This window comes from Procambarus clarkii, chromosome 37 (assembly GCF_040958095.1).
Source record: "Procambarus clarkii isolate CNS0578487 chromosome 37, FALCON_Pclarkii_2.0, whole genome shotgun sequence".
Classification (NCBI taxonomy): Eukaryota; Metazoa; Arthropoda; class Malacostraca; order Decapoda; family Cambaridae; genus Procambarus; species Procambarus clarkii.
Genome location: NC_091186.1, coordinates 25,357,908 through 25,370,407, shown reverse-complemented (window position 1 = coordinate 25,370,407; position 12,500 = coordinate 25,357,908). Strand labels below are relative to the sequence as shown.

The 12,500-nt window shown below is 46.9% G+C and overlaps 1 protein-coding gene across 1 annotated transcript in view; it reads right to left on the bottom strand.

The window, feature by feature from the left end:
• The window catches only part of LOC138371877 (trophinin-like), a 24,773-nt gene that overhangs the window by 9,144 nt on the left and 3,129 nt on the right, over positions 1-12,500 (bottom strand). Inside the window, exon 2 of the mRNA XM_069336918.1 lies at positions 7,662-7,731. Coding sequence (XP_069193019.1) covers positions 7,662-7,731 — 70 coding nt within the window. The remainder of the gene's footprint in view (positions 1-7,661; positions 7,732-12,500) is intronic.

Genomic DNA, 12,500 nt, shown 5'->3' with positions numbered 1-12,500 from the left:
GTAGTGGTAGTTACAGTGACTGGTAGTGGTGTAGTAACTGGTGGTGGCTGGTAGCTGCAGTGACTGGTAGTGGTAGTTACAGTGACTGGTAGTGGTGTAGTAACTGGTGGTGGCTGGTAGCTGCAGTGACTGGAGATGGTGGTGAAGTGGCGATCGTGGAGCAGCTTCCAGAGCGGGATTTAACAACTGGAACCCCAAGATCAGGTTCAGGTGCTGCACCCATCAACAGCAACGACAAAAACCCCCATTCACTCCCTTGTTCTACCACTGGTTACCAAACCACCGCAGTCAAGTCATTAGCCCAGTTAACTCGTATATCCACTATATAATGATTAGACACAGTCATTAGCAGTTATATGTCGCCTGTGTTTTTGTAGTATTTACAGACCTTCCTTGGATCTCTTATTTACAGACCTTTCCTTGTATCTCTTATTTACAGACCTTTCCTTGTATCTCTTATTTACAGACCTTCCTCGTATGTATTATTTACAAACCTTTGCTCTTATATAGTTTGCTTCTAACTAACGATCAACAGCCAATATAGTTTGTTGCCAAGAATGTTTAGACGTGTGAGTGTGTGTGTGTGTACTCACCTAGTTGTGTTTGCGGGGGTTGAGCTCTGGCTCTTTGGTCCCGCCTCTCAACCGTCAATCAACAGGTGTACAGATTCATGAGCCTATTGGGCTCTATCATATCTACATTTGAAACTGTGTATGGAGTCAGCCTCCACCACATCACTTCCCTTTGTGTGTGTGTGTGTGTGTGTGTGTGTGTATGTGTGTGTGTGTGTGTTCTCACCTATTTGTACACGCCTATTTGTGCTTGCGGGGGGTTGGGCTTTGGCTCTTTTGTCCCGCCTCTCAACTGTCAATCAACTGTGTGTGTGTGTGTGTGTGTGTGTGTGTGTGTGTGTGTGTGTGTGTGTGTGTGTGTGTGTGTGTGTGTGTGTGTGTGTGTGTGTGTGTGTGTGTGTGCGTGTGTGTGGAGTCTGCAACCTGCAGATGTCCTCTGCACCTGTTTTGATAACACTACAACATTCCGGTAGACTTACATATCTCTTCGTTGAAACTGCAAAACACGTTACGGGGTACTTTCGCAAAAGGGGTTAGTGCTCCTCCTAGCCTGGCCTGCTTGCCTAGCCTGGCCTGCTAGCCTAGCCTGGCCTGCTAGCCTAGCCTGGCCTGCTAGCCTAGCCTGGCCTGCTTATCTAGCCTAGCCTGCTAGCCTAACCTGGCCTGCTTATCTAGCCTGGCCTGCTAGCCTAGCCTGGCCTGCTTATCTAGCCTAGCCTGGCCTGCTAGCCTAACCTGGCCTGCTTATCTAGCCTGGCCTGCTAGCCTAGCCAGGCCTGCTTATCTAGCCTGGCCTGCTAGCCTAGCCTGGCCTGCTTGTCTCTGAACCAATGAGTATAGCGCACGCTTGAGAAACCGACCAAGTATCCGGATAAACAGGGGCCCCACACACCCGCAGCGTGAGCCGTGGGCCGGGTAAGAGGAGAGTGTGTATGTGGTTGCGCACTCTAGCGCAACATAGACCACACCTGCAGCCAGGTAATGAAAGTCTGGTTGCATACCTGGCGCAACTTCTATCACGTGCGAGCCCAGTAAATGCACATCTTGCAAGTAGACCAGTCAGGTAACTGGATGTTTTGCACGACGAGGGCCTTTCAAAAGGAACTCGGGGTAAGTGTAGTGAACCCGGTGAACGTTGTGTTCATGACGGTTGAAGCTTACACAGGTCGGTAGAAGCACTATATGTACACAGGACTAGGGAAGGGAACTATCAGGAGGGGGAAAGCGCCAAGCTATTACGACTATATATCACTTGGAAGGGGCTTAGCTTCCTAGGAGCTATATAGCACTTGGAAGGGGCTTAGCTTCCTAGGGGCTATATAGCACTTGGAAGGGGCTTAGCTTCCTAGGAGCTATATAGCACTTGGAAGGGGCTTAGCTTCCTAGGAGCTATATAGCACTTGGAAGGGGCTTAGCTTCCTAGGAGCTATATAGCATTTGGAAGGGGCTTAGCTTCCTAGGGGCTATATAGCACTTGGAAGGGGCTTAGCTTCCTAGGGGCTATATATCACTTGGAAGGGGCTTAGCTTCCTAGGGGCTATATAGCACTTGGAAGGGGCTTAGCTTCCTAGGAGCTATATAGCACTTGGAAGGGGCTTAGCTTCCTAGGGGCTATATATCACTTGGAAGGGGCTTAGCTTCCTAGGAGCTATATAGCACTTGGAAGGGGCTTAGCTTCCTAGGGGCTATATATCACTTGGAAGGGGCTTAGCTTCCTAGGAGCTATATAGCACTTGGAAGGGGCTTAGCTTCCTAGGGGCTATATATCACTTGGAAGCGGCTTAGCTTCCTAGGAGCTATATAGCACTTGGAAGGGGCTTAGCTTCCTAGGGGCTATATAGCACTTGGAAGGGGCTTAGCTTCCTAGGAGCTATATAGCACTTGGAAGGGGCTTAGCTTCCTAGGGGCTATATATCACTTGGAAGGGGCTTAGCTTCCTAGGAGCTATATAGCACTTGGAAGGGGCTTAGCTTCCTAGGAGCTATATAGCACTTGGAAGGGGCTTAGCTTCCTAGGAGCTATATAGCACTTGGAAGGGGCTTAGCTTCCTAGGAGCCATATAGCACTTGGAAGGGGCTTAGCTTCCTAGGAGCTATATAGCACTTGGAAGGGGCTTAGCTTCCTAGGAGCTATATAGCACTTGGAAGCACTGGGCATGTATTAGAGCTAGGATTGCTTGGACAGGTTAGGTTAGGGTTTTAGTTAGATTTCAGATTTAATAGAATACCTTCTGCGTCAATTCAGAAATACAAAAACGTGAACGTTTGGGATCCAACGGAACATTCGGCTTACAGCAACAATTTGGTCAAACATAATATCATTTTTTAGGACTGAGTGTAACACAACCACTCGCACCAGCCTACACACCCCCCGACAACACCCCTTTCGGCCGACACCCTTCCTCTCACTACACACCCCCCGACAACACCCCTTTCGGCCGACACCCTTCCTCTCATTACACACCCCCCGACAACACCCCTTTCGGCCGACACCCTTCCTCTCACTACACACCCCCCGACAACACCCCTTTCGGCCGACACCCTTCCTCTCATTACACACCCCCCGACAACACCCCTTTCGGCCGACACCCTTTCTCTCTCACTACACACATCAAGCCCTTTTTCAGAGTACACTCTACGCATACACCTGCCTGAACGCCCATATAATTTTATGTATTCAGCCTGTCTACACTGGCTACACCCGCAGCCTACTCCTGTATCCGACTCTTACTCTTCCTCCTTCTCTGCTACATTATCAGATTACACCCTTTCTCCCCCACACATCTCCCTTACACATCTCTCTTGCCTATTTATTGCCTTACATCCAAGTTACAGCCCTGCTCCTATGCCAGGTAAGTTACGTGCTCACCATAGCCCGTGCTACTTGCCCCGCTCCAATGCCAGGTAAGTTACGGGCTCACCATAGCCCGTGCTACTTGGAACTTGTTCCGAGTAGCTGAATCTATAACAACAACAACAACGTTCCCTCATCCAAGTTACAGCCCCGCTCCTGTGCCAGGTAAGTCCACTACGGGCTCACCATAGCCCGTGCTACATGGACACTTCGTCCTGAGTAGCTAAATCTTTAACAACAACAAATTTCTCCCCCACACATCTCCCTTACACCTCTCTCTTGCCTATTTATTGCCATCGCCTCCTTCCCTCATCCGGTACACCGCTCCTGTGCCATGGTAAGTCCAATACGGGCTCACCATAGCCCGTGCTACTTGGAACTTTTGTTCCCAGTAGCTGAATCTTAAACAACAATAACTTCCTTCATCACAATCGACTTGAGAATGGTCCAGGACGGACCGAAACGTCGTCGTCCCTTCACTTTCTAGTGTGTGGTCTGGTGAACATATTTCAGCCATTGTGACTCCTCGTCTGGATGTACCTGAATTGAAATAAGTTTATTGAGGTAAAATACACACAAAGGGATATCTTCTTGAGGTTATCTTGAGATGATTTCGGGGCTTTAGTGTCCCCGCGGCCCGGTCCTCAACCAGGCCTCCACCCCCAGGAAGCAGCCCGTGACAGCTGACTAACTCCCAGGTACCTATTTACTGCTAGGTAACAGGGGCATTCAGGGTGAAAGAAACTTTGCCCATTTGTTTCTGCCTCGTGCGGGAATCGAACCCACGCCACAGAATTCCGAGTCCTGCGCGCTATCCACCAGGCTACGAGGCCCCCATGGGATGAGGTAGCTCAAGCTATTCTCCGCTTATACCCCGCCAAAACTTTCCGCCAGAATGCCTCCGCCCGCATACACCTTCTCCACAATCTACAGCCCCCCCTCTCTCTCTCTCCTCTTTTTCTCTCTCGTCACCAACCTCTCCCTCTCCCTCTCTCCCTCTCTCCCTCTCTCCCTCTCTCCCTGAGAGCACGTGCAGTCATCCCACCGTACTTATGTGTGAGAGCTCACACCTGTGTCCTCACATTGCTGTGGCCTTGCTGTCATCCTGTATGGTGTAGTGTGGTAGTGGTGTGGTGTGGTACTGTGGTGGTGTAGTGTGGTGGTGGTGTAGTGTGGTGGTGGTGTAGTGTGGTGGTGGTGTAGTGTTGTGGTGGTGTAGTGTGGTGGTGGTGTAGTGTAGTGTAGTGTTGTGGTGGTGTGGTGTGGTACTGTGGTGGTGGTGTGCTGTAATGCTGATGTGCTAAGATGTACAGGATCCCCCAAGCCTATTAGGCTGTCTCATATCTACATTTGAAGCTGTGTATGGGGACAAATCCACAAGGGCCGTGACGAGGATTCGAACCTGCGTCCGGGAGCATCCCAGACACTGCCTTAATCGACTGAGCTACGACAGGGTTAAAAGGGTTGAAACCGAAGTTCTACTGAACTTCGGAACTACTGAATCCTCGTCACGGCCCTTGTGGATTTGTTCATTTGATGCATCACCTTATTGTGATCTCTGTGTGTGCTATGTATGGGAGGGATTGTCTCCTTCTGCCTTGTTTAAAGCTATTCCACTTTCATTGTTTTTGCCATACTCCTGCCATGGTCTTATCATTTTATGGACGATTGTATAACCGCTGATATCATTATTGTCTTTAGTCCTCCCATTGTTATGATAGCCAGTATGGAACCTCTGAATCTTCCAGGGCCTGGAATTTCCATCTTGTATTATTATCTCCAGTATATCCTGACCACCAAGACCTGTCCTCTTTTCTTTCCTTCTCTCTCCCTTCTTTCTGTGTGTTTAATCATTTGGAATGTTGAATTTGTCTTTGGCTTCTGAGAGTTTTGTTTCTGTGAGTGCAATTACATCTAGGCTTTCCTTGTGGTAATTAGTTCATTTGCTATAGTAATCCTGTCTGTTTATTGTGTTAGGATGGTGATAGTCTGCTGAATGTTATACTAACTAATATTAAAGTGATTAATTTATGGTAACTATCTGTCTGTTGTTTTAAACTATGTCTTTCAGGGTGTCACCCTATTATGTTATATAAATTTGAATAATAGATCTATATTAACCTATTAATCTACGTGTCACTTAGGTAAACGTAGGGCTATATAAGCTCTAAATGTAGACTTGTCACTGGGAAAAATAAACTCATTCTGTTTGGCAAGTCAGTTCCTGCTACACACACACACACACACACACACACACACACACACACACACACACACACACACACACACACACACACACACACACACACACACACACACACACCACTCACACATTGACCTATACACAAAAATATGATAAAAGAATGAGAAATGAGTCACTACATTAATCTAAGTAGTTAGGAAGGCGGGGCTAGGAATCTAGTTCGACCCTGCAAGCACATCCATTTGATTACACTCACACGACAAACGACACATCACAAACACCACACAAACATTACACCACAAACACCACAAACACCAAGCCCCCCAAAAAAGGCCAACCAAGCCTATCCACGCTCCAAGCTCCTCCACCAATGACTCAACAAGCTCCTCCACCAATGACTCAACAAGCTCCTCCACTAATGACTCAACAAGCTCCTTAGCCTTGTGGGATGTTACCTCGCAAAACAAGAGATGTTGTGCATGTAAATTCAACTGATGTCTTAAGAAACAATCGTGAGGCAATGTAAGTGCTTCCAGACTCCTCGCATCGACTCCAGCTTCAAGAATGAATATGACAGTCTCCCCCCCCCCCTGTCGTTCTTTGGGTATATCAAAGGTATATTTAGACATTGAAATTGAAATTGAAATAAGTTTATTGAGGTAAAATACACACAAAGGGATGAGGTAGCTCAAGCTATTCTCACCCCGTTGATTAGACATTGTTTGTATTTACAAGTGTGGGGGCGTTGTACGCACACACACGCACTCTACACACACACTCACTCACACTCACTCACTCACTCACTCACTCACTCACTCACTCACACACTCACACACTCTCTCAATCATTACCTTCTCCCAAAGGTACTAAGTACAGAGTTAAGAACATGTGTTTGAGTTAAGAATATGTATTCTAACTGGCCGGTGAGTCGTTAGGTCAGCAAATTGCTGAACGAAGCAATTACTGAGTCAGTGGACCATGAAGTCCCCGAGTGAGTTAGCGAGCCCCGTATACAGCGAGTCAGAATGAGCGAATCAACGATAACTAGATTAAAAATGGGTGTATTTAGAAAAGAAGTTAGTGGAGCGGAAGTAATTAGTCTTGTCGGAGGAGTGGTCCGGAGCCATATTGTGGAAGGTCAGGTCAAACGAAGGTCATGGCTGGGTTATCACAGTTAAACCACCCCTTGAGGGGGCGATTAGCTGTGATACCAGCCGATTTGAGTAGGCTTATACCCCCTCCCTCTACCCCCCATCTCTCTCTCTCTCTCTCTCTCTCTCTCTCTCTCTCTCTCTCTCTCTCTCTCTCTCTCTCTCTCTCTCTCTCTCTCTCTCTCTCTCTCTCTCTCTCTCTCTCTCTCTCTCTCTCTCTCTCTCTCTCTCTCTCTCTCTCTCTCTCTCTCTCTCTCTCAGCCTTCAGGAACTCAGAGCACTGTGTACCACCTACGTGAGACCAGTCCTATGCTATGTAGCTCCTGAAGTAAGTTCAAACTTCAAGATGATTATTTTTAAGTGCAAATGGGATAAGGGCAAGTTAAAGGATTTCGCCTTATCGGCGCTGGAAAATAAGAAAGAGAAAGGGACACATGCTGGAAATATATTAAATACTTGAAAGTACTGACAAGGCGCAAAGGAGCGATAAGACATGAAGGGGAAACAGATCATTCAGACTGTTGTTTAAGTTATTTAAGATTCGCTACTTGGAACAAAAGTTCCAAGTAGCACGGGCTATGGTGAGCCCGTAGTGGACTTACCTGGCACAGGAGCGGGGCAAGTAGCACGGGCTGTGGTGAGCCCGTTGTGGACTTACCTGGCACAGGAGCGGGGCAAGTAGCACGGGCTATGGTGAACCCGTAGTGGACTTACCTGGCACAGGAGCGGGGCAAGTAGCACGGGCTATGGTGAACCCGTAGTGGACTTACCTGGCACAGGAGCGGGGCAAGTAGCACGGGCTATGGTGAGCCCGTAGTGGACTTACCTGGCACAGGAGCGGGGCAAGTAGCACGGGCTGTGGTGAGCCCGTAGTGGACTTACCTGGCACAGGAGCGGGGCTGTAACTTGAATCATACAGACGAGCCATAGTGGTCATAGAAGAGAAGTATTCCTAAGTGTAAGAGTACAAAGCAGTAGGGAGTAAGATATGTTAAGACAACAGAGACAGCATGCAGGCGATGAGTCACAATAACGTGGCTGAAGTATCAAGACAATCGACTTGAGAATGGTCCAGGACGGACCGAAATGTCGTCGTCCCTTCAACTTCTAGTGTGTGGTCTGGTCAACAACAGAGACAGTATGTTGGTAAGCTAGGAAGGTGGATTGTAAGTTGGAGAAGTGGGAGGGGTTACAGGGCTTGGGGACGGGGGTGTAGTCTAGGTTGCTGTTGTATTTCCCTCTGAAGTTGGGGTTGTTGAGGTGGGAATTGTGGTTTTCCCCAATTTTCCCTTCCCTTTACCAGCAACCTCTTCTGTGCCTCTGGTGATGTGGCTCTCTTTTCCTGCCTCATATTCCGCTGAAGAAATCCTTCTCTGTATCTTGGTACATTTAGAAGTTTACTCCAACGAACTATGATTTGCCGCTTTCACGAACAGCATCTTTATCAGTCGATTTCTTGCCATCCTGTTCCTGCCTAGCCTGAGAAATTTTGTGAATGTTGTCTTTAACCTCCTTCGTCTGTATCCCCCAGTCAGGATCTGCCAGTGCAGTTCAGTCATTTGCTCTACTCCTTCTTTGGAGCATTCTTGTTGCTCCAATTCCTACTGGTGCCCAAACCTGCGCTGTCTGTTATAGTGTTAGCTGGTATGTTGTTTGTCTTGTGCGGGGTCTTATCGTTCAGTGCAGCAGTTATACATGTCAGATACTACTATCTTGGGTCCTCCCATTGTTATGATACCTGTCGTCTTGTCCCTGAGACCGTCACAGTCTGGGATTACCATCTGCTTCATGTCCATTACTCTGTGTGTGTATGTAATTACCTGAGTGTAGTTACAGGGGTGAGAGCTATGTTCGTGGTGTCCCGTCTTCCCAGTACTCTTTGTCGTATAACGGTTTGTATGTCGGTATCACCCTTGTATGTCGGTATCACCCTTGTATGACTTCAAGTATGATAGTTGTGTCACCCTTGTGTGATGAATTCTTAAGAAAGTCAACCTAACTACCTCTCACAGTCAACCTAACCACCTCCCACAGAAGGTCAGGATGAGGTACATGGGAGGGGACGGGTCCGGCATTCATCCTACTCACCCTCCCACCATGAAGGTAATGAGGGAGGGTAGGGTGAAGGAGATGGGGGGGTGGATGATCCAGATGGCCCTAGTCTCAGGGCGGCCCAGGGCGGCAGATGGCCCTAGTCTCAGGGCGGCCCAGGGCGGCAGATGGCCCTAGTCTCAGGGTGGCCCAGGGCGGCAGATGGCCCTAGTCTCAGGGTGGCCCAGGGCGGCAGATGGCCCTAGTCTCAGGGTGGCCCAGGGCGGCAGATGGTCCTAGTCTCAGGGCGGCCCAGGGCGGCAGATGGCCCTAGTCTCAGGGTGGCCCAGGGCGGCAGATGGTCCTAGTCTCAGGGTGGCCCAGGGCGGCAGATGGCCCTAGTCTCAGGGTGGCCCAGGGCGGCAGATGGCCCTAGTCTCAGGGCGGCCCAGGGCGGCAGATGGCCCTAGACTCAGGGCGGCCCAGGGCGGCAGATGGCCCTAGTCTCAGGGGCGGCCCAGGGCGGCAGATGGCCCTAGTCTCAGGGCGGCGTGCATCTGTCTCCCAGGATCATCAACTTTCACAACGAGTTTTCTTGAGAATGTTGTAGCAATTACTTCCTCCCTTCCCTTTCCCTCCCGCCAACATCTTCCTTTCCTTATTCCCTCTCTTACGTGATGTTGGAATCTCTCTCTCTCTCTCTCTCTCTCTCTCTCTCTCTCTCTCTCTCTCTCTCTCTCTCTCTCTCTCTCTCTCTCTCTCTCTCTCTCTCTCTCTCTCTCTCTCTCCCATCTCCATTTCTTTACCGTTAAATTTGGATTCATTTGGATTCATTTGGATTCAATTTCTGACGCTAAGGACCCTGCAGCCTAAATGGTATAGCTCCTGCATCAGTTCATCTGAAGCTTGACCCTAGAAACTGATTTTAGCTTATTATTAGTTTCATTTAGGAATCCATTTTAGTTTCTGTTTTTTGCAATCATGTTAGTTACTTTAAGCTGGAGGGAAATGTGTACCAGAACCTTCAATGTGGTCGGGTTCCTTGAGTTCTCTCACAGCTACGTGTTGGACAGAGCTGTTTCAAGATGTGATGTCAGCGTAGGAAAGAATGATCGGTGATGGAGTGTTGTTCTTGCGAATGATATAGGCAGCATGGAGGCTGTTGATGGCTGAGCGTCTTGTGTTGTGGTCGCCACCTTTTGGTTGTCCACTAAGTTGAAGACAAGCTGAACATGACGAATCTATTCGTGGAACATTGCAACGCTTATGAGGTTATCTTGAGTTATCTCGAGTTGATTTCGGGGCTTTAGTGTCCCCGCGGCCCGGTCCTTGACCAGGCCTCCACCCCCAGGAAGCAGCCCGTGACAGCTGACTAACACCCAGGTAAATATTTACTGCTAGGTCACAGGGGCATTCAGGGTGAAAGAAACTTTTGCCCATTTGTTTCTGCCTCGTGCGGGAATCGAACCCGCGCCACAGAATTACGAGTCCTGTGTGCTATCCACCAGGCTACGAGGCCGCTAGTGAAAAAGAGTTGAAAGAGTTGCAGTAGTATCTAGCGTCTGCATTGCAGCAAATGCTAGTTTAATTTTTAAAACATTACATAATTCAAGTAAAGGAGCTGTATGGGTAAAATTAACTTGTTTATTGCATCGGTCAATGTATGCAACATCTTTATGCGTATCAGTTGCTTTCGAATTTGCGTGTTATGGGCTTCTGCTGCTGCTGCTGCCCGTTCGTATATGTAAGGAAAATCGTCACTAAAGCATCCCACAATACTTGCCATCACAGAGACAAAACTCTACTTCCCTGCGCGCTGTGGTAGGTGTCATCCCTGGAAACACAAACTGTAACTGTCTCTATTTTCCGCTCGTTACAACTTGTAATAAAGTTGTTACATCTTGGCTTAACATGTTTATGCCGTATTAGAACGTTGTTACAACTTGCTATATTTGTTGTTATAACTGGTTAGGAGGTGTTAAAACGTGTTCGAACGTTGTACCAACGTCGTAGTTTCGGTGTGTGTTTGGCGGGATAGCCTCGTCCGAGAAGCCTCGTCCGTAGGAGCCTCGTCCGAGGAGCCTCGGACGAGGTTCCTAGTTCTTAATCTATAACAATTATTTCCTTTCACTTTCGCTTTCACAATGAATGCTGCCGTAAAATATGTTCTGTACCACGCAAATTTATATTATTATTACAGCACCAAAAATAATTTCTCATTGTCTTTCATTTTAGTTCATAATATCTTTTATAAGTGACAAATATATATAGTTTTTAATCAAGATTTTTCATTCGTTTAAAGTTCGGTGTCCTATCTTAAGTTTTCCTCCTGGTATTTTCATTATGTTTTCATTATTCCTCCTTTGTTATGCATCATTTTTGGCTGGAAACATTTAATATCTCCCGTGGTTAAATAACAGGTTTACTCAACAGGATTGTAACGCTTAACACAGCACAAAAGGATTAATATTATGCAGAGAACAAGTCATAACAACGTGGCTGAACAACCAACCCTTCATCTACACATGGGAGATGACAGTGTCCACGTTTCGGTCCCTCATGGACACTTTCCAAGGCATGAAAGTGACCGAAACGCTGTCACTTTCTTTAAAAAAACAAGAGAGACTTTGTCGTGTTCAACTTGAGTCATTCCTGCGTCACGCAGACTGTCTACAAGCCTCACAATCAACTCATTTTGCTTCACTATCGCTGCACTTCTGGTAGTGTTTACTAACCTGTTATATTACGTGTTATATATTATTTTTCTGTCAACAGCTTCAATCAACAAGCACTTGACAAACATTAAAAAGTAATACAAAGCCTATTTAGAAATGCAGAATGTATTGGGTCCTGAAAGACGAAGAATAAGATTTTAAAACAAATATTTCAAATCATTAAAGATCATGACAATCCTGACACAGAAAAATACTTCATTTTTTATACGTCACTCGAAACAATGGCTTTAAAATTAAAGGCGAAAGCTTTTGCTCCAGCGAAGCCTAATGCATGTTTTTCTTTTGATCAAAAAATAAACACACTGAACAGTTTACCGGATGATATAATTATGTGTAATATAGTGTATAAATATTATATACAAAAAATTATATTTTCAAATCTACGCCTTACTTTGTTTCACATAGAATCTTTTTTTATATATACTAATAGCCTAGTTTGGTGTTAAAGGTTTGTTTCCGTTTGGATTTCCTTGTAATCCTTTGCGTTCATTGTTCTGGACATTACAACACACTCTGGTGGCTGTAGGATGTAATGGTTTCTGATCTGCCTGATGAGTTCCTCTCCCAACTCCTTCAAGAACTTTCATACACACATTATTTCCAGGTACCAAGAGTCTCGGAGCCAATGATAACGAAGTTTTGATATAGCCAAAGTACTTACTGGTTTTCTGAATCTCCCTAAAAGTGCTGGACTAGCCATCTTCAGGCACACTGGCTGATACCTATCTACATCACAATGTAGATGAATACGTGTAGTCCCAGACAACCTATCTACCAACCCTCCAATGTTGTAAGGGGAGACTCCCATTTGAGCGGTTGTTAGATCTTCCCCTTTGGCGTTCCCTTGGTGCTGGGTACCTCCAAACTTCTCTTAATGATGTCACTGAATGCTTCGTGCCTAGCAGTCTTTCCCGGTGAGTTACGACAGATGAAACCATTATGACCGTATTGATCT